The following is a 23,045-nucleotide window of genomic DNA, read 5'->3' on the forward strand; positions in this document are numbered from 1 at the left end:
CTCCTCCCTTTCCCTTCTATCCCAATTGCAACCACATAACCACCATTGTTGTTCCTCCAACGACGACCACAACCCCGTTTCCTCCATCCCCATCTAAGCCTTTACCCCTCCGTCTTTCCTCTATTTTTCCCTTCATAATACCGTCGATCACCTACCACCCCTCCTCTTCCATTGCTCCTCTAGCCACCGTTCGACCCTTCGTCATCATCGTGCCTCCATCGACAATCATTCACCACCATGTGTCACACCCCTTGAATATTTGTTTATTATTATATTAGTTTTATTATATATATTTTTATTATTGTTACTTTTATTTGTTTACTCTATTTGAGTTTGTTTTGCTACAACATTTTCTTATTTTATTTGTAGATTAATAAATTTTGTATTGTTATTTAATTTCTGTTGTTTAATAGGTTGGTTGAGAGCTGTTCATGTGAGATTTGTGGACGTTTCACTACTGCTAGTAGCCATGTTTTAATTCATTGTCAATGTTGAATTAGCTTTTCATATTTTGCGGGAATGTTTTACATAACCTTTGGTTATAGGCATCTGTATATTCTGTTGACAGTTTTGTGCTTTATTGACAATTGGCTACCACTAGGTATACCATGACTAATAGCAAAGGTAAATCTAAGGTCACTGTCTCCATCTAAAAAAAATGGAAGACATCAGATGTAACCTCATCCTTGGGCCATCCTTCAGTCGCGAGACACATGTGTCTCCAATCTTTATTGGTCCACATGAGGACCAATATCAGCATTTGATGAGCGACTGCATGGAGTGGGTTCCCGTCAATACACATTGTCTGATTCAGATCCTTAAGATGAGCACGAGGAATTTTCAGACCTACCTTGTTCCCCTCCGCTGTTACACTTGAGGACCTCTCCAAGCGGTTTGACTGCTTTGAGAGTGATGCTTTGATCAATTCATAGCATTGTGGCATATTTGCATCAGATTTGCCAACATCTCCATATCTCTCATCCTGATTATGCGCCTCGTGACCTTGACACCTCGAACGACGCCGATCCATAGCATGGTTTCATTTTTTGTTTATTTATTTTAATTTTATTTTTATTTTTATTTTTTGTTGTATTTTTATTTTATTTGTGAGTCTTATTTTATTTTATTTTTATTCTGAACTTTCCTGTTATTTTTATTATTTTTATGGTTGTTTTTGTTAGTGTTTATAATCTATTTATCTTCTTATTTATTTTCATTTATCTTCTTATTAGTTTGCTCGGAAACATGCATTTCATTTAGAATCGTCCACTATTCCGATTTTCACTATTCTAACGAATTCATCCAAATTCAAGGCAACTTCAGTTCCCTTCCTCCTTATCATATTGTACTTATTCTGTTATTATATCTATTTGTACATTGAGGACAATGTACATCTTAAGTGTGGGGAGGTTGTTTATATGCTTATGCGATAAAATCCTTGAATTGTTGTTTGTTTTTAAGTAATTTTCTCGAACCTAACATTTAAGTAATTTCGTTTAATTTGGAGTTTTTATTGATAATGTTTTGGGATTTATTTGTGGATGTTTATGCATTGATTGATTTATACTTTAAGACACAAAAGAGTCAAGCATAATAAGTTGTTTTTCAGGAATTATTATTATTTTAGGTTGTCTCCCTAAACTAAAGAATTATCTTGAAATGTTGAATTTGCAAGTTTGACATCAAAGCCATAGTTTTTTTTTGTGAGCTTGTGAGCTTATAGAGCATATATTTTATTTCGTGCTCATTTTATTTATGATTGTGAGTATGTCAACTTGATTTGTTATTCTAGAACTTGTTTCGCTTATACATGTCAAGACCACATGTTTTATTTGATCTACTGAGATGATAGACACTTAGGATTTAATCCACCTAACCTTTAGTCAGCTTACATGTTGTATTAACCCTTAGTGAACCCCGATGATCCTAACACATTTTTTTATTCTAACCCGTTAATGTTAACCCTTAACCTACATATGTGTTGCAAAATTATCCTTTTTTAGTGGCTCCCTTTTTGTTGAGATTTGATTTGGTTAATTGCGTAACTATGTTTCATTATTTGAATTGCTGAATCTTATCTTGTTCTTAATAATAATAATACAATGAAAATAATGAGCTTAAATCGTTAGTTTCATATTCTGTTGAAAAGTTTGTTTTCATTTTTTTATTACTTGTTGATGTAAATTCCTTTAATTCAACATTTGATTTTTTTCTAGTTTGGTAACTTATCAAATCAATTCTCGATTTTAACCAACTTTTCTGACATTTTTCATACTCTTAACCTAAGCCCCATTACAACCAAGTAAAGACCTCTTGATTGGTGTGTCATCTAATTCTATAGTGGTGGAGATTTGATTTTCAAGCAAGCCTATGGTAATGACATTTCTTGTTTGACTGTTGAGTGCACATTATTTGAACCTTAAACGCTTTAAGTGTTTTGAGTGAATATTTAGTGAGGATGTTATTTCTTGTTGAGTTTAAATTTCAAGTAATTATAGAGATAAGGGAGATACCTAATGTTTTTAAAGCTTAAAATTCTCTACTTTGATTGCTTGTTCTTTTTAGTGTCATTTTAGTTTGAATTCTCAATGCATGATTATCTGTGAATCATCCTAAGACATTATCAGTGAGAGCAATAAAATAAGGGAAGTTAACTTGGTTGTAGGTTTAGTATTGATGTGTCACGAAACTAACTAAAAATACGACGAAGGCAAGTGTATCTGTCGATAAATACTATAGCTATGGTGAGTAGAGATATTGTATCCACGAGTACTAAAAGTACTAGCAATTATCGTTTTCCTATTATTTAACCGACAAATCGAAATGATTGATTTAAGCTAAATATACTAAATTAATTAACTAAAGAACTCAGTAGAGAATAAATCAGGAAAATAATTGAATAATAACCAAGAAGCAAAGCAATACCCAAGAAAGAATCCACCTAGACTTCATCTATCATTATGAATCTGAATTAAAAGATTTATGCACTTAGTATCTTAATCCGTAGAAATCCCTAAATTATGCTAATACCTCTTTCGAGAGTAAGTGCAACTGACTTTAGGTTGATTATTTGAAATTTATTTCTATTTAAAACCTCTATTATTGCATTAACTTGATCTATGGATTCCCCTATTAGATTTGACTCTAATCTAGTAAATTCATGTTATCCTATTTCTAGAATTGTATGCAACTCCACTCAATTATGCTAGATCTACTCTTGAGCGAGGACTTTTCCTCCTCTAATTTAAGCACATTAAACATGAATTAATATCCTGGAAATATTAAAACAAGAGATAAACACAAATAATTGAGAATAAGAATCAAGTATTTATCGTATAAAATAGAAATCAAATAATAGAATTCATCATAGGTTCATCTTCCTAGGTATCTAGGAAATTAGTTCATAATTGTAAATAAAACATATTTAATACATGATAACCACAAGAAATAAAGAAAACCATAAAAACTTCAAAGAAATTAAAAGAAGGTCTTCAATTTTGATGGAAATCTACTTTAGAATTAGCTTCAATGGTGTTTTTTGAGTTGTTTTCTTCAATACTCTTTGATCACTCCCTATTCTCTTCTTCTATTTGGTATTTATAGACTTTAGAATGCCTAAAAATATTAAAAATTAAGTTTTTTAGCATGTACGACCGTGTGTCCAGCCCGTGCGACTCTTGAAATCTACTCTATTTGTCCAATTTTCGCTCGTTTTTCACTTCCTTTGCTCCCAAATGCTCTCCTAAGTATAGAAACATGAATTTAAAGGATTAGGAGCATAAAATTCACCAATTTGCAAAAATAATCATCAACAAACGCTTTAAGAACGGGATTAGAATATGTTAGATTTTTCTTTAGGACAAGCAAATACTTAAGTGTGGAGATATTTGATAGGTGCTAAAAATAACATGTTTTAGCCTCATTCTTAATGCGTTTTTGGATAATTATTCGATTTAAATGGTGAAATTTATGCTCCTAATCCTTTAAACTCATGTTTCTATACTTAGGAGAGCTTTTGGGAGAAAACAGAGTGAAATTTGGATAATCAGTGCAAGTTTCAGAAGCCACATGAGTTTCCACATGGCCATGTGCCAGGCCATGTCAATTTCGTGAATCGCACTCCAAACATGAGGAAAAACATGTTTTTAGGTTTTTCGAGCATTCTAAGACCTATATATGACAAAATACGAAGATATGAGTGAGCTGTCATAAAATACTCAAGAAAACAATTCGGAAAACACCATTGAAGTTGATTCTGAAGCATATTTCGGCCAAGATTGAAGACTCCTAGTTGATTTCTCAGGAGATTATAGTGAGTTTCTTTATTTCTTTCGGTTGTGTTATTTTTGGGTTGTTTTTATTTTCAAGCATGAGCTAATTTTCTAAGTATCTAGGGAGGTGAACCCTATGATGAATTCTGTCATTTGATTTTTATTTTACGCAATAAAGACATAGATCTTGTTCTCAATTATGTGTGCTTAATTCTTGGTTTAATATTTCTAGACTATTGATCCATGGTTGATGTGCTTAAATCAGAGGAGGAATAGACCCTATTTAATAGTAGATCTAGCATAATTGACTGAAGTTGCATACAATCCTAGAAATAGGACGACATAAATCTACTGGATTTGAGTGAAATCTAATAAGGGAATCCATAGTTTGATTTAATGTGATAATACGGGTTTTAATTAGAAAAAAAATTTAATTAATCAACCTAGAGTCAGTTGCTCTTAGTCTTGAAGAGAGGTATTTACATAATTTAGGTATTTCTACGAATCAAGATAGTAAGTGAAGAAATTGCGTAATTTAGATTGATAGTGACAGATGAAGTCTAGGTGAATTCTTTCCCGGGTATTGTTTCGTTTCTTGGTTATTATTCGATTATTTTCTTAATTTATTCTTTGTCACATTCATAGGTAATTAATTTAGTTAATTTTAGTTTTAATTAATCACTTGAATTTATCGGTTAAATAATAGAAAGACGATAACTACTAGTACTTTTAGTCTTCGTGCGAACAATATCTTTGCTCACTGTAGCTATACTATTAATTGATAGGTGCACTTGCCTTGGTTAGATTTTTAGTTGGTTTCATGGACATCAGAGCCACATACACTATTATAACATATGTGTGCATAAAACCAGCAGATCGCAAATGTCATAATCACATCTTATGTAATAACATTAACACATCTTATACACATCACATTTAACTTTATTTGCAAAATATCTTAAGTTTAAGTAGAAACACTTACACTTGGAACCTAGGATAGGTGATTAGGCTACCTAAGCTCCCCTTTAACACATTGAATTGTGCCTAAAAGCAACAATTCCTTATCATTCACAAATTTGGCTTTTGCTTCAATGCCAAAAGCTCAAACAAGCTTTTTTTTTTGCCTTTATCTTTACTTGTAGAGGCTCCCGATTGATCTGACACTTTGCACACATAATAAACACATTACAAACTTACCATGAAATTAAAAACACATTTAAATAGTAGTAAAATTACAGATCTAACCTCTCCTTCTACAATACTGAAATCTAACTCGTTTGACTAAAATAACAGATTTCATCACTCAATGATCATTTCTAGTCCTTAAACAAGTTTCTAAACATACTAAATACCATATTATTTGTAACACCCCTTACCCGTATTCAACTTCGGAATAGGATATGAGGCATTACTAGAACACTTACACATGTAAACGTATTAAACCGAGTTACAAAATTTCATTCAAATTTAAACTCGTCAAATTTTTAACATGCTTTTATAATTCTTTACAACATATCCTCAAAATATTATATTCATAACAAATAGGGCCTACGAGACTCGATACTTACTCATGTAATTCAATGCTTCATTTCCATTTTATTCAATTCACAATCTTTCATGTTCACAATTCAAATCAATTTCTCAATCCAATATATATATTTCAATACCACAATAATTCTTTTAATTCAAATCATATCACTAGAAACTTCCATTTAATTCATGTAAACTTCAATATCGTTAAGTTCAATACTAATACATATTCACCATTTAACTCAACGTTTATCGATTATACCATTCATTAACACATTTATATAATTCTTAGTATTACAATGAAAACATCACTTAAGCTTAAATAACAACATCAAATCAACTCATCACCCTTTTTTTCGTCATTTTATTCTTCAAGTATGAACTTAGTATTTCATTTCATTTCCTACGAATATCACACAAAACAATAACATATCATTCAACCATAGTCACAAGCTAGTACATTTAAACATAATTCTTTTTGGAATTAACCATATGATAAACCATTTCAAGTAAGTTTACATAATTTAAACATTACCACCTTTTTCATGATCACAAGCATATTCCCATCTAGGCACTTACCATTTCAATGCAAAACTTATAAATTTAACGTGGCATAATTCAGCCACCACTTGGCCAAAGCTTAAGCGTGTGCACTACACATGTTAGCCAAATAAACATATAGCGTAAGCATTATAAGTATGGCCGAGTTCAACATTTATTCATGTATCAAACTTACCAACACGAGTTAACCCATAAAACATTCATGGACTTGCTTCATACCAAATCATATACCAAATATACCACACTCACATACTATGAAACTTTATTTTCCCATATGAGCTTAAATCATGATCAATAATACGCAAATGTAAGCATCATTTCTATTTTAACGTTTATCGATTATAATCGAGCATATAACAAATTATACACAAATCATTCATATATACAATTAATTTTCCTCCTTCTTCTCTCCATTCAACATCCTTTATGTATAAAACATGCTTAAATAGCATTATACATAATTTCACTATTCACTTATATTTAAATTCAAAGCTGTCTATCTGAGTCAGAGTCACTAAATCATTTTTATCCTAAGCTACAGAGCTCCAAATTAAGATCCGTTAATTTTCCCAGAAACTAGACTCACATTATTCTTACCATAAAATTTTCAGAATTTTTTACTCAGCCAATTAGAACAGTTTATTCTTTAAAGTCACCCCTGTTTCACTACTCAACATCTCGACCTCTCTTCACTAAAAATGAATTATCTCATTGTATAGAATTTGGATGATATTTATGTTTGTTTTATTTAAAAATAGACTCATTGAGGATTCTAAGAATATAAATTATAACTTGTAATTATTTTTGTAAAATTTTTAATTATTTTCCAAAGTCATAACAGAGGATTCTGAAATCAATCCGATCCTGCCTCACTAAAATTCAAATATCTCAAAATGTATAAATCTTTTTCTCACTCTGTTACTTTTATATAAAATAGACTTCTTAAGCTTTCATTTCATATCTTATTCACTCTATAATTAAATTTCCACCATTTTTAGTGATTTTTCAAATTCACACTATTGTTACTGTCCAAAACTGTTTTGTTGCACATTTTACTTTTTCATAATTTCATTACTTCTTTTCATCTTACTCAAGGGTCGATTAAATATCGAACCCAATATTCATCATGTAACCTTATTCGATTCACATATATTTTCACTTATCCAATTTCCCCGATAAACACTTCAAAATATTAACCGTTACACGGTGGAATCAGCACTTAACAACCACCTCATGTTCAAAGGATCCCGGTGGAATGAGCACTTAGCAACCACCTTATAATCAATGATACGGGTAATCAGCACATAGCAACCCCTTTCACAATCAAGGATACGGTGGAATCAGCACTTAGCAACCACCTTATAATCAATGATACGGGGAATCAGCACATAGCAACCCCTTTCATTCATAGAATCTCGGTCAAATCCGAGTGTTCAATCGGGAACCTTACTTCACAACATTTTACCAACTTTTCCAATTTATTCACATTTTTTAATCTACATCAAATGTTTATTCTATATTCAATCATATCTCAACAATATATTAAATAAAATTAAAACAATGTATTATTCGCATACAAACTTACCATCATGCTTTATAATAACACATTTAAATTATTTAACACTCACATTATTCAATCTAGTACTAAAATCACACTTTGGAAAAAGTACATTTTTGCCCCTAAAGTTTCACAAAATTACGATTTTGCCCCAAAGCTCGTAAATTAAACTTCATCCCTTATTCTTATGTATTATGACATGCTGAACATTTTTCCCTTCTATGGCAACATCGAATTCCCACTCTAACACTTAGGCACATTAGGTATTTTTACCGATTATGTCGTTTTACTCGTTTTCACTTAAAATCGCTTAACAAAAGTTGTTTAACATAATTTCAAACTTCATATTCTACCATAAAACATCAAAATAAGCACATTTCACCTATGGCTATTTTTCCAAATATAAACCCTAGATTAAATCATTGCTAGAATAAGCTAAATCAAGTTACCGGGACTCTAAAAACGTAAAGAACATTAAAAATGGGGCTTAAAATCACTTACTATGGAGCTTGGAAGCTTGAAAACCCTAGCAATGGCTTCCCCCCTTGTGAAATTCGGCCAAGGCTTGAAGATGATGATTTTTCGCCTATTTTGTATTTTTAATACATTTTAATTACCAAATTACCAAAATACCCCTAACTTAAAAATTTCCTATTTCACTTATCTCATGTCCATTTTTGTCCAAAATGTAACCAATGGTCTAATTACCACTTAAGGACCTCCAATTTAAAATTTCATAACAATTGGACACTTCTAACATGTAGAACTCAACTTTTGCACTTTTTACAATTTAGTCCTTTTGGCTAAATTGAGTGCCCAAACGTTGAAATTTTTGAACAAAATTTTCATAAAATCATTCCGTGAAATTGTAGACCATAAAAATATAATAAAAAATAAATTTTTTCTCGTTGGATTTGTGGTCCCGAAACCATGTTCCGACTAGGCCCAAAATCGGGCTGTTACATTATTACAGATCTAAGCCATCAAATTTGTCAAATCTCTTGGATTTAAGTTTTTCAAAAAATCAAGCTTACATGAACATCAAAAGAGGGAAAGTGTTCCATTAGTGAAAATCCATTAACGATTTGTTAAATTGAGTTAAAAAAACCTTCTACTTAGTTCAAAACAAGTCAAAAATCATTTTGAAATAACAAATTTAATTAGTAATTTGAATTTCACCATTTTATTAGTTCAGATGAAAACATCTTCAAGTGGATTTGTAGAAGTTGTATTTCGAAAGTGGGAATTGGAAATGGCTAGCTTATTGAGGCTAAAGGAAAAGGTGATGTGCTAATCAACACTCCAATAGGTACTAAAGTAATTTCATATGTGCTTTTAGTTATTGAAATAGATAATAATCTCTTTAGGATTGGTTAATTGCTTGAGAAGAAATACTTTGTTAATTTTAAATATAGTGGTTGTGCTATATTTGATTCATTGGGATAGGAAGTTGTGACAGTCTTAATGAATGATATAAGGTTTGTGCTAGATTGGAACTTTGTGGCCTTGAGAGCCTATACCAATTCAGTAGATGAATCACATATTTGGCACAAAAAATTGAAACATGTGAACTATAAGTCCCCTAGTCACGTGTGCAAGTTAGATTTGGTTGAGAAGTTGACTAAAGTTAAAGATGAAGGCTTAGATGACCTTACTGTTACAAGCACCATGCCTATTGTTGAAGCTTATCATCAGTGTGACTTAGCAGTGTTGGAGCATGCAAATTTTGAAGAAGCTACACAAGAAACCAAATTGATGTTAACTGCATAGAGGCCAATGAGGAGTGTTAGAAATTGGCCATCCATGCATAGACTCTTTCACCAATGTGCGATCCACCAAAGCTACAAGCTCATAAATATGAGAGCTCACCAAAGTTGCAAGTTGTCCAAAGTACAAACGACGAATACACAAAGTGCGGGCTTTCTGGCGGACAGCCTAAGTACAAGGAGGCTTGCAGATTGTCCATCTGTAAGAATGTTGGCAGATTGTCTATGTGTGAGAATGTTGGTGGACTGTCCAAGTGAGAACAAACTCGCGAACACATGAGCTACAAACTGCATGGCGAATTGAAGACATGCGAAGTATTGAGTTGTTAGCTGACTTTGTGAAGCAGCAAACTGCGTACTGCCACTACACCAAAACAGGCTTTTAGCGGCGTTTGGACAAAAAATGCCGACAAAAATCGAGCATTAGCGGCGTTTTTCAAAAAACGTCGCTAAAAATGAGCATTAGCGGAGTTTTTCAAAAAATGCCCCAAAAAACCTAAGCCCAATGGCGTCGTTTTCTGACCTTTCGGGGCTTTAGCGGCGTTTTTCAAAAAACGTCGCTAATGGTTGGGGCTTTGGCGGCATTTTTCAAAAAGCGCCGCTAATTCTCGGGGATTTAGCAGCGTTTTTGAAAAAGCGTCGCTAATGCTAGTGGCTTTAGCGGCGTTTTTGAAAAAGCGTCGCTAATGCTAGAGGCTTTAGCGGCGTTTCTGAAAAAGCGCCACTAATGCAGGGGCTTTAGCGGCGTTTTTGAAAAAGCGCCGTTAAAAACATTTTATCTTAATTGGTTTATTTATATTAATTATTTAAATATTCAATTTATTTCTAATTGAATATTTAAAATCTTCAGAAAAAAATAATGACACCTAGAAATAATTTGAAATAAAACACATGGAAAAATTAAAATACTATTATTTAAAATAATTTTAAAGTTTTTTAGGTATATGATTACTGATTTTTTTAATTTATATATTAAAAAATTTCTTATATAATCGTAAAAGAGATAGTATTAATTTTAAAATATTGAATTAATTATAACTATAGTTTAGGGTTTTTGGTTTAGGGTATAAGATTAATTTAAGATTTAAGGCCGGTTTAGGAGTTACTATTTTAAGGTTTAGGGAGTATGGATTTAGGGAGTATGGATTAGGGATTCTGGTTTAAGGGTTGAGATTTAAGGTTTAGGGGTTAGACGTTATGGGGTTAAGAGTTAGGGGTTTAAGGTTTAGGGATTCAAGGGTCGGGTTAGGGTTTTGGGTTTAGATTAATTAGTTCTTTTAATTTATATTTTAAATATGTTATTATATTATTGTAAAAGAGATAGTATTAATTTTAAAATATTGAATTAATTATGATTTTAGTTTAGGGTTTATGATTTAGGGTATATGGTTTAAGGTTTAAGGTTTAAGAGTTACTATTTTAAAGTTTATGGATTATGGGTTTAGGGATTACAGTTTATGGTTTTATTGTTTAAGGGTTGGGATTTAAGGTTTAGGGGTTAGGGGTTTAGGGTTTATGTTTTATGTTTTATGTTTTATGATTCAGGGTTTAAAGGATAAGGGTTAAGAGTTTAGGGTTTAGATTAATTAGTATTTTTTAATTTATATATTAAATAATTTCTTATATAATTGTAAAGATATAATATTAATTTTAATATATTAAAATTATGATTATAGTTTAAATTATTTAAGAGATAATAGATAAACTTTATATATATTAAATGGTTTAGGATTTAAGGTTTAGTTGAGATTTGTTAAATGATGAAATTTTATTAAAATATATGGTATTTACTTTGAGAGTACTTAGTTTTTTTATAAAATCCAATTTATAAAAATAGTTATAATAAATATTTTATAAAATCACGTAATTAATAATTTTAGTAGAGAAAATAAAATATTTTTAGCGAGTAAAATGACGTTGTTTTGTTCAAAATGAAATAATTTTTTATGCGTTTTTAAAAATGGCTATTGCTTTTCTAAATTTCCCTTTGAAATCTCCAAAAGGATCTCCGCTACTAAAGCAGATAAGGTTTTTGGAATTCCTTTTGTGCTTTCTCTTTGTCAAAAAGACTTACATTACATTCGGTATTTGCGGAAATAAAAGATAATGTGTTTTGTATTTTGTTTCCGTTATAAATTTTTTAAGGAAAGGGAGATGAAGAAAAAGAAGAAAAAGGGGAAGAAAAACGCTGCAACTATGGGTAATTTATCCCGACTTTACCCTACTTTTTAAACCATGGTATGAGATAGGCTGGTCTCCTAATATTTCCTTAATCGAAGGGAGGAAAACCCTAATTTTGTCTCTCCCAAGAGATGAAAGGAAGGGAAAAATGGTGTTTTACTTCAAAGCCCGGGCAGAAGCTGGCGATTACAATATGGCTTCATCGAAGATATATGGTAATTTCTTATTTGAATTATTTTTCTAGATACATTGAAAAATTTAGAAATTTCGCCATTGTTGCTATAGATTTCAATAAGAAAACAGAGATTGAAACTAGGTTGTTCGATAAAGACAGAGATTTTCAAGCTGGTTTAGGTTTTCTTTGTTTCCCTTATTGTTCAACAGAGCTTGAAGATCATAACTGGGAAGATCAGACAACATGTTATAATCGATTGTTCCAGTGGAAACCATTTCGGGAATTTTATAGTTGAAGGAAGAATAATCTGAAGTTGATGAAAGATTATAAGACACTTTTTAAACCAAAATGAACCAAGTTTTGATTGAAATTAGAACTCAAAAATGCAATAAAAAGACCAAAGACAAATTGGTGTCCTTTTTTTTTTTTGGTTATTAAGTTATAAAACAGACAAATTTTCTTTTGGGTGTTTGGTTGATGAGAAAATATAAGAAAATTTGGTAAAATATTTTTGGTGAGAAAAAAATTATAAATTTCTAATTGTTAACTAGTAGATTGAGCTAGGTAATGGTGATGGTGCTAATTTGCCTGCAATCAAAGAGAAGTATGGTCAGTACATGGTGAGTAGGTGCTCCACCTTTACGGCGCAAACATGTTTACAACATTGCTACATAGTTCACTTAAGTTTTTAATATATAAGAGCTTGATCTGAATTTCAGACCTTGCTTCAGGTGACGATGAGTGGGAATAGGCAAGTTCCATTACTAGTTATTTCAAGCTATTTCTTGAAACCATTAATGTCTTCTCTACTAACAAAAGTCCTACTGCAAATGTACATTTTTTTCCGAAATCATCATGTTTACATACTTGTTGATTGAATTGTGCAAGAGCCCTAATACTTTTCTTAGTTCATTGGCAGGGAAGAGGAAAGTAAAGTTGTATAAATCTTGGAGCAATGCAATTTAGCTTTGGCAAGATCATCTATATCTTACATCCCCAACCGTCAAGTTCATCGAATTGATATGCACACAAGATTGGTTGCGATGCAATCGATGGTATGTATGCGCATTATCTTTGATTTTTTCACACAATATCAATTTTGGTTCATTATATATCACTAAAAATATGTCGTTGGTATTAATGTATTAGATCCTAGTCCATCGTCAAGCATTTATGCTATACCTATTCATATGGCTCTGAAGAACACTGTTTCTATGTTGTGGATTTCATTAGTGTCCTTATTTTGAAGGCTATTTCATGCAAGGTACGTACATGGATATGTGGTAAGCCCATAAGATGATGTTTGACCGCATAAGAATTTAGCCTTGGTCTCAAATCATAAATTGGATGAGTAACTATTGTAATGTTCTTATGTCAATATGGGCAAATAGCTAATTGCTTCTTAGTATTTTGATTTGTTACTATACATATTAGGAATAATAAACAATCAACCCTTTGATATGATACAACATTTATTATAGTAGTACTTAACAAAAATTTGGTTCTCATTCTTCACTTAACAAGTCTTGTGGCACATACATATGTAAACTAGGAAATTGAAACAAGAAAGAAACGCAAACCCAAAGCACATTGATACTCTTGAATGATAGTTATAAATGAATAATATGCCTGACTTGGCATTTATAAAACTCACATGCTTGAAGGATAGAATAAAAATTGCTGTTAGAATTGGATTGTCAGCTTTTGCAAGATTCAGTAAAAAAAAAATCATTTGGACACCTAGAAGAATTCATTGGTTTCATTGCTGTAATCTCTCTTATTCAATATCTAATTCATTTCCATGGTTGAGATAGCTAAGTTGTCAATTTCCTCGAATATTAATTTTTGCATTCATGTTATTTTCCATTCATATTTAACTTGTCAATATCAAATTTTATTTTAATGCACTATAATTATTTTCCCAATTCTGCAGGGTACATGAAGATTGGATAACCAGGAATGTAGCAGATGTAGTTTGCATGTTTGCACTGCAAGTAGATGAATTGATTCAATCTCTATCATCGGCAAAAGATATACTTCCCCCTTCATATAACTTTTATGATCTTTCAACTATTTATCTATGTTTTTATATGGGATGATGAATATATCACATGCTTCAGAAAAGGATAAACGTGGTGAAAAATATCAATTCACTATAAAATTGATTTGAGAATTGGTGTTTTCTTCATTTGTATGTTGTTTCTATGTTGGAATGGATGAATGGTGGGACGCTTGGCCTCTATCCTATAGTAAAAGTATATGTTTTTTTACATTTATTTATTAGCAAACAACAGTGATATTAATCTTTTTTTTGTTGTCTTCTTTTCAGTTGTATTTATTGTTGTTAGTAAAATAGGATTCTCTTCTTAGGATCTTAGTTTCTTCACTTGTATTAGACTTAATAATGGCTTGCATTGCATTGGTGTTGATTTTACCTAAATTTCGAGGTTTACAATTTTTAATTTTTATTAATTATTTACGTTTTCTCACTTTTATTAATTATTATTATTATTTAAGCTTCCTTTATTTGCCTTCTTTTATCATTTTTTTCATGTTGCTTTTAGCTTCGAAGATCTAGTCTACCAATCTGGACCTAGTTCTTGGCCTTCTTCCGTCTATGCTCAATCAGCAATTTATCCCATGGCATATAGTGCAACCTAGGTTTTACTTCTTTCTTTTATATATTTTACATTCATACAAGAGTAATTTTTGTCTTTTTACATTTCAAATAAAACCATTTTTATTTTATTTTATACATGTCGATCTTTGAACTCATGACATTAGCATATATAAAATCGTAGGTTTACCACTACAACAAATGTTTCACCTCACTGAATTAGTGTCAATTGTACATTGAGTCAGTTAGAGAAATAACTTATATTCTTACAAGAATTCTTTTGCCTTTTTTCATTTTAAATTATAAATGTTGAGATTTGAAACCATACCATTAACATATATAAAATCTCAATTACTAATATTATTACACAATCAATGCTTCATTTTAAATTATAAATGTTAAGATTTGAAACCTTGCCATTAAAATATATAAAACCATGAACCAGATGACAAAGGGTTTCTCAAGGGTAGAAGAATCATTTAATGACTTGGCTCTTGATGTGCCTGATGCCCGAAAACAGTTTCTAGCATATGTTGAAAAAGCAAAGACTATCGGATGCTTGGATTCATCATTTCATTATGGCAATTCCATAAACGATAAAGAGAATGGGGTCTGCCAATAATAACGAGTAAGTTTTCTCATCCTTTGCTGTACCCCATTTTATATAACATTAGATATACTAAAATGGTTATGATGTTAGGATTTGAATCCCAGATGCCACGTCTTGAAGGTGTTTGCATGAGCCATAGGTTGAATGCAAATTTTGATTCTAATTTATTAATCCTGATCATTCCACTCTTATCAGAGCTGACATGCTCAATTGTTTTTACTCTTAAAATTAATCACTCGTAGGTTTACAGGGAAGTTGAGTTCCTTCTAGTTGTGCTCAATTGTTTTGTTTTTGCCATTACAGCTGCTGTAGTTATGTAAAGAGAATGGGGTCTGCCAATAATAATGAGCCTGTAGGCACTAAATTTGCAGTTCAAATTCGAAGCCATGCTCAAAAGTTTTTCTCTAAGGCTCATTGCTTTGAGTTCATTACAAGATTTCCTTGATTAAGTAAATGTATTATATCTTTTATTACCAAGATTTACTTGATTAAGAAAATGCATTGTATTTTTTATTACCTTGCAATGTGTATAGTCATAGGCAGGTTCAACTAGTCAGTCTGTTTCTCATATGTATTATTTATTTTAGTTTTGATTCTAAATTTTTATTTTTACTTTAATATTTACGACAACTTGAGTTCTAACTTTTGGATTTTAATTGTGTTATTAATTTATTATTTTAAATTCTAAAACTAAATTCATTAATTTTTATATTTAGTTTTAAAGTTAAAATTTTCATAGAAAATTTAATTTAAATAATATTTTTATTTATCCTTAAAAGTATGTTTAAAGTTAAAATTTAAAAAATAAATATTATTTGATTAAAATAATTTTTTTAAATGTTATGTTTTTAGCGGCGTTTTTACGAGAAGCGTCGCTAAAGGTTTGTTCTATAGCGCCGCTAAAGGTTATGTTCTTTAGCGGCATTTGTGACAAAAGCGCACTAAAGGTCGTTTGTGACAAAAGTGCCGCTAAAGGTCATGATCTTTAGCAGCGTTTGTGATAAAAGCGCCTCTAAAGGTCATGGTATTTACTGGCATTTTTTCACATAAACGCCGCTAAATTTAGCGTCGTTATCTATAGTGGCACTTTTTGCGGCACTTGTGACAGCGTCGCTAATACTTTTAGTGGCGCTTAAAAGTGCCGCTAAAGACCTAAAAAAACGCCACTAAAAACCTAGTTTGCTGTAGTGTGCATCAGTTCAAATGTCAGTTGTTCAGTTCATTTGTTAAGATACTTAGTTGAAAATGAACTGAGTTGGTAATGTAATGATGTGTTTAGGTGTTAGATTGACACAAATCAGCTTATGTGCAAGCAATGTTTACAAGTTTCAAGATAGTTTAGGTGAATTAGTTAAGTTTTTGGTTAGAAAAACTCTTTATAAATGTAATGTTTGAGAATTGAAAAGTGTGAAAAATATAGAAGACTCGATATACCACTAATTCTCATGTGTTTTGCTGCTTCTTTCTATTCTCCCTATGTGAAAAACCCAACACATTCTTACTTGCTTATCAGGCTGATAGTAGTATAGTGGGAAGCGAGAGGCGACTCTGATCTTTACTAGCAGCTCTGATTTTTGGGGGCAATTGATTTTGATGTCCATGATTCGAACTTTTGACAATGCTGAAACTCGTGCCAGTTTTGGAGCTGTGTGAATTTTTTATGCTGCTTTTGAAGTTTTGTACTTTGATATTTTTAGCAACTTATTTATGTGAATTTTGCTTGAGGAGATTATTTATTTATGTAAGCGTTTATGTTAAAGGTTTTTGTTTTCTAAAGCTGTAACTTTTTGGAGTCTTCTCCTTTATGGTGCCTTGCACTTTTGTTAATAAAATTGTATTTGATGAAAAAAAAAAGACGACGATTTGTAAACGCCTTCAATGCTAATTTTCATTATTCAAGGCTTCACACCCAGACCACTAAAAGATGGCCCCTTTCATCATTATCATAACAGCACATGGCCCAAAATACAGCAAACACACACCCTACATAAACACGTAACTCCGCTTTGCTGCCAATCTTTGCCAAGTGAACACCATGCATAAACGCTTAACCCTCTTTGCCATATAACTATTTTGTAGGAAATGATTCTACACATAGCGTTAGTGCCACAATTTCATAGTGGATACAATCCACTTCCCTTCTAAGCCTGTCTTTATGACATTAAACCTATTTAAAATTGCAACCTTAAGCTAATTTATGGATTAATTTGTTGGGTTCTGCTCATTGATTTTTTATATGCACTTATTACCATCATTTCACACTTGTGTATATATATATATTTATATATTTATAAGGTGCAAAACAATGAACTTTTTACATACATGACCAGTAGCAAAATGTATTAAAAGAATTATTCGAGTCCAAAGATAAGAAGTGGTACATATAATTAGTATCCAAGGGCACACTTGTTGTTGCAATTAGAATTTGGTAACTATTGACTTGTTCTTTGAATCTAAGGTCAGATAGTTGCCAACTTTTTCTTTATATCACCCAATTAATTGTTCTTCATCCATATCTATAAATAAGGGGCCTCCACAGCTGTAAAAGTCCATAGATATTAAGAAGCCAAAGTCCATGTCATGTGTCAATAATGCATTTGATTTAAATAATAAAAATATTTTTTAAAATTTAAACTTCATTTTCAAATATTAAATATTAACATAAAATAAATTTTTATATTAATATTTTGAATAGCAAAATAAGATTTTAAGCAGAGACTTGAAAATTCTTTTGAAATCAAGTTGTGTCTCTATTAAGTCATGAAAATCTGACCTCAAAAACACAATTTTCGTATTTAGGATAACAAATCTTTAAAGAATTTTATAAGAATCTAAAATTTGAATATATACTCCTTCAATTTTATTGCATGAAGTGTGATTCATTTAATGCTCTTGTGTGATTAATTTGAGTGATTATTAATGTTGATTATTTCAGTGAAATTAACTTTTGTCTTTTACAAATTAAGAATTTTAATTATTCAATAAATAATCAACTTTTAAAATTCTCAAACACATAATTTATAGCACATACCTAAATATGTTTTTTTAGGGTTTTCCATAGTTTAGACTTGAAATAATTCTAAACTAAATAGATTTAATAAAGGTCTAATCTCACCTAACCTAAAAATTATTAGCAATTCATAAATATTATTTTTCAGTATCTAATTTGTTTATTTTTCGACATGATATTATAAGATAATTACATAAAATCAAAGTTTATATATCAAATTATAAATTAAATTAAAATTTATATATAAATTTAATATTTATCCTTAAAATATATTAAAAATATATAAGAATTCGGATTTTAAAAGTTGATGCTCAAAGATAAGCCATGGAAGATGGCACGCTTGTCGTTATTAATTAATATAGTAGTTTCGATGGGTGCCAGGACGCCCAGATTTGCATAAATAGCTACTACGCGTACTCAATTTTGGCGACTATTGTCCTGTCCACCTTTGAATCTAATATCAGAATTCCTCTACTTTTTCTTCATATCAGCAACTTAGTTCTTCTTTATCCATATTTATAAATAAAGGGCTTCCTCAGTTGTTAAAAAACCATAGAAACAAGCCATATTCCTCCATTTGACATTGCTCTCTCTCATCTAGCCTATCCTCCAGGAAACTTCGCTTAAGCACATAACTCCATATCATATTAATCAGTCATGCAATCATCAGGGCAGCCTCATGATGAAGCTCCTTGGTCCGTCGGATTCTGTGATTGCTTCTCCGACATGAAAACTTGTAAGCATTTTTTCATTTCAAAATCAGTGATAAAGTAATTCCACTTCAAGTTAACGCAATTCGCATTTGTGTTTTAGCATCTAACCATATATATAAACATTTGAATTTCAGGTTGTATTGCATGTTGGTGTCCATGCATCACTTTTGGCCAGATTGCTGAGATTGTTGACAAAGGGTCAACTTGTAAGTTAATTTCTAAACTCAACTTTTATGATATTAAGCTTGCATATATATATAATTAATGTTGAAAATCACTGTTGGATGGTGCAGCTTGTGGGGCAAGTGGGGCGCTATACACATTAATAATGTTTATCACTGGGCTTCCATGCTTCTATTCCTGCTTTTACCGATCCAAACTGAGAAAGCAGTATAAGTTGAAGGGCGGCGGTTGTGGCGATTGCATGCTTCATTTTTGCTGCGAGACTTGTGCCTTGACTCAAGAGTATCGTGAGCTCCAGAACCGTGGATTCGACATGTCTATCGGTATATCTACATTACCCCCTCTTAATCGTGATTTTATATATGATACATTGTTAAACCTTCCTTCAACTTCAAATATCTACGTATAGCTACATACAAATTGCTCATGCTTTATTGTTATTAATTTTGTGGGGTACATATATATATATCCAGGATGGCATGCAAACGTGGAGAAGAACCAAGGCCTGGCGATGGCTCCAGCGGTGGAGAAGGGGATGAGCAAATAGATGATGGATTGCTATTTTAATACCATCCTTTTTAATTCAGTTAATTAATTTATTTGTTCTCATCATTGTGTTTATCTCCATAATTTACATTATTTATGTTTCTTAAACTTAATTTCATTTTCCTTTCATAATTGGGTTATCTTGTAATTCTAGTTTGAATTATGAAGATGTATGACTGTGGTTGTAAAGAAAAAAAAATGTAATGGAGTTTATATTAGTATGCAATAATTTTTTTTCTTTTGATAGAAAAACAGAATTCATTTATTAGAAAGAGTTGGATTCCAAATAGCCCTCCAAGAAAGAAGGGCTCTCTTCGTTCCATACAACATTGTCCATAATACTCTGCGCGAACTTAGTGAGTTTATGGGCAGCAATATTCTCATCCCTTTTAACAAAAGATCAAGAAATTTCTCTAAAGTTACCAGACAAATAAAATTTTCTCAAGAATATTTTCATTAGTTGAAAAAGTGCCACACCCTAAGTTAAATCGGCAAAACAAGATTCAAAGCAAAGCTAGTGCCCTCTCTAAGGGCAATCATCTCGATGGCACAGGCAAAATGCAAAGGTAAGACTTGTTAGAAAAATTATAATTTATGGGAACTTTGAGGCATATTCTCAATTGGTAAAGGTGGAGAGTTGAATAATAAAATGGTTGAGTGATGAATTAGAAGTCGAAACATAAGCATCGTCAACACAATACCTTGAAAGTGTGGAGGGTGTCTTGCTAACGTAACGTATAATGGTAAGTCGAGACATATGCGTCGTCGACACAATACCGTTAAACAATTGATCTCAAACAGAGTTATCTCTATTGATTTTGTAAAATCAAAATATAACATTACGGATCTGCTAATTAAAGACTAAAATTGAGATCATGTTGATAAAACATCGAAAGGAATGAGACTAAAGCCCATGAAAATAAAATGCGCTATGTGAAGGAAAACCCTACCTAGTTGATTGGAGATCCGAAGATCTAGGTGCAAAGGGACAACCTAATTGCATAGACCTTGTGAGGTCACTGTGGGGGTACTTATCCCAAGTTCGTTCCTATGATGTAAACAGTGACTACAAATGGGATAGGTTAAGCAATGCTTTTAATAACCATTGTGTGTTTCAGTGAGCCGAGCAACATAAGTCACCTATGTGAGAGTGAAGTAGGGCCGCTTCGAGGAAACTATTGGGGAATAGTTCTCTCAACCTCTTGCAAAACCAGGAGATGTTCACGACTATATGAACATAACCATGAGAACTAAAACATTGCCAAAGAGGTAGTTGTGTGAGGTATATCATCGTTTACACAAAAGGCAGAACAGTTCAAGGACATCATGTCTACTGGTCAGCTAGTAAAGTAAATATACTTTCACAATGGAAGGTTCAAGGGTGGATACCTACCTATCCTATGCAACTATCGATCTTAGATTCTATCACCATGTCGAGTTAATGTTTTTTTCGATAAAACTATCAATTTTCATTCATGTGGGGGATTGTTGGAAAAATTGTAATTTATGGGAACTTTGAGGCATATTCTCAATTGGTAAAGGTGGAGAGTTGAATCATAAAATTATGGTTTCATATTCTACTCCATGAAACCTTTACAACTGTATATCATATCTCAAAATGGTTGACTAATGAATGAGAAATTGATGTTCAAAGTAAGTTACATGTGAATACTTGTTGAGAAAAGAAAACTTAGATCCCAAATTGGTTAAAGACCAAGTGTGAGATCTATATATATATATATATATATATATATATATATATATATATATATATATATATATATATGAGAACCCACTTGAAGGGTGATTGAATGACTAAGCTTGGAACCTTGCCTCGCGCGCAAGGGGTTGCAGGTCCAAACCCGTCGGGGTTGGGGCGCACCCGCACGATGTGGGCGATGTGAAATGTTCAAATCTGTCAGGCTCAAAATAGACCTGTGGATATTTTAGCCCAAAACGAAATTTATTTTTCCTCAGCAAATATATACAAAATCTGATATAAAAGGACATATATCCTAATATTATTTTATTCTAATCAATTTAATTTGATTTTAATCAAATGGATTTAATTACCCCTTTAATGCAAATTTTGTCTCCTTATACATGGATATTTCAAAAAATTCCTCCTCTTTGAATGGCTATAAAAGGATAAGACTTCTTTTGAATTATTGCTCAAAAATTTCACTCTCTCAAACCGAGATTATTTTCTCTCAAAATTCTTTTTTTCCTCTCCATATTTTTCAACGTTTTGGTGATAGAAATAGACAACGTTTGTTTGTTGATTGCTACAGAAGTGCTACTGCTTTGATCATCGTGTTGTATCCTGAGAGATAGTCGACCAATGTTTCTCCAAGTACTATAGGAGCCCAACACGAAATTTATTTTTCCTCAGCAAATATATACAAAATCTGATATAAAAGGACATATATCCTAATATTATTTTATTCTAATCAATTTAATTTGATTTTAATCAAATGGATTTAATTACCCCTTTAATGCAAATTTTGTCTCCTTATACATGGATATTTCCAAAAATTCCTCCTCTTTGAATGGCTATAAAAGGCTAAGACTTCTTTTGAATTATTGCTAAAAAATTTCACTCTCTCAAACCGAGATTATTTTCTCTCAAAATTCTTTTTTTCCTCTCCATATTTTTCAACGTTTTGGTGATAGAAATAGACAACGTTTGTTTGTTGATTGCTACAGAAGTGCTACTGCTTTGATCATCGTGTTGTATCCTGAGAGATAGTCGACCAATGTTTCTCCAAATACTATAGGAGCAGCCAAATCTGTTTTAAGAAAACTGTGTAAAACAAGCATCAACATCTCATAAAACTCGTTTCTTCTTTTTTATTTCTGATTTTTGTTATGATATTTATTAGTTTTTCATATTCGATAATTTAAATATAAATTATTCAATTTATCTTATTTTATAAATATAATTTTTTGTCTATTTATATTTATATTTTTTTCATTAATGTGTTTTATCATCAGTTAAGGCAACATCAACATTTATTTTAAGGAAATCTCTTGGTGGCAGCTTCAAATTGTAAGGAACATGGGTTAGAAAGGATGAATTGGCTAAGCATGAAGCATTGAGCTCACTCATGTATCGTGGGATGAAATTCACCACCACGTTAGTGTAATCAAATCTTCCCTTTAGCTCTCAAATTGAATTATTCCAAATTGTCCAAATTGTGTCACACCACATTCGAAATTCCATTCTACCAAGCTTTCGAACGGAGTTGATCATCTAATTAAAAAACAAGTCACCTTCAACAACTTAGACTTTAGAAGAGAAGGCTGAGAGGTTCCAAAATTTAA

The 23,045-nt window shown here is 31.5% G+C and overlaps 1 protein-coding gene and 3 long non-coding RNA genes across 4 annotated transcripts; all 4 read left to right on the forward strand.

The window, feature by feature from the left end:
• Nucleotides 1-11,675: 11,675 nt before the first annotated feature.
• Nucleotides 11,676-13,010, forward strand: LOC105785671 (uncharacterized). The gene is made up of 3 exons (XR_001131107.2): nucleotides 11,676-11,714; nucleotides 11,832-12,082; nucleotides 12,951-13,010. It is a non-coding gene; the product is annotated as an uncharacterized LOC105785671 (long non-coding RNA).
• A 180-nt stretch (nucleotides 13,011-13,190) lies between these two features.
• On the forward strand, nucleotides 13,191-14,537 carry LOC128039714 (uncharacterized). The gene is made up of 2 exons (XR_008194183.1): nucleotides 13,191-13,306; nucleotides 13,976-14,537. It is a non-coding gene; the product is annotated as an uncharacterized LOC128039714 (long non-coding RNA).
• Nucleotides 14,538-14,898: 361 nt separating this feature from the next.
• Nucleotides 14,899-15,793, forward strand: LOC128039716 (uncharacterized). Its single transcript, XR_008194185.1, has 2 exons — nucleotides 14,899-15,287; nucleotides 15,512-15,793. It is a non-coding gene; the product is annotated as an uncharacterized LOC128039716 (long non-coding RNA).
• A 2,902-nt stretch (nucleotides 15,794-18,695) lies between these two features.
• Nucleotides 18,696-19,950, forward strand: LOC105785672 (protein PLANT CADMIUM RESISTANCE 2). Its single transcript, XM_012611792.2, has 4 exons — nucleotides 18,696-19,015; nucleotides 19,127-19,198; nucleotides 19,286-19,498; nucleotides 19,649-19,950. Exons 1-4 carry the CDS (start codon nucleotides 18,937-18,939, stop codon nucleotides 19,720-19,722), a joined length of 438 nt encoding a protein of 145 aa, XP_012467246.1. The 5' UTR covers nucleotides 18,696-18,936; the 3' UTR covers nucleotides 19,723-19,950.
• The last annotated feature ends 3,095 nt before the right edge of the window (nucleotides 19,951-23,045 follow it).

Source organism: Gossypium raimondii, chromosome 1 (genome assembly GCF_025698545.1).
Source record: "Gossypium raimondii isolate GPD5lz chromosome 1, ASM2569854v1, whole genome shotgun sequence".
Lineage (NCBI taxonomy): Eukaryota > Viridiplantae > Streptophyta > Magnoliopsida > Malvales > Malvaceae > Gossypium > Gossypium raimondii.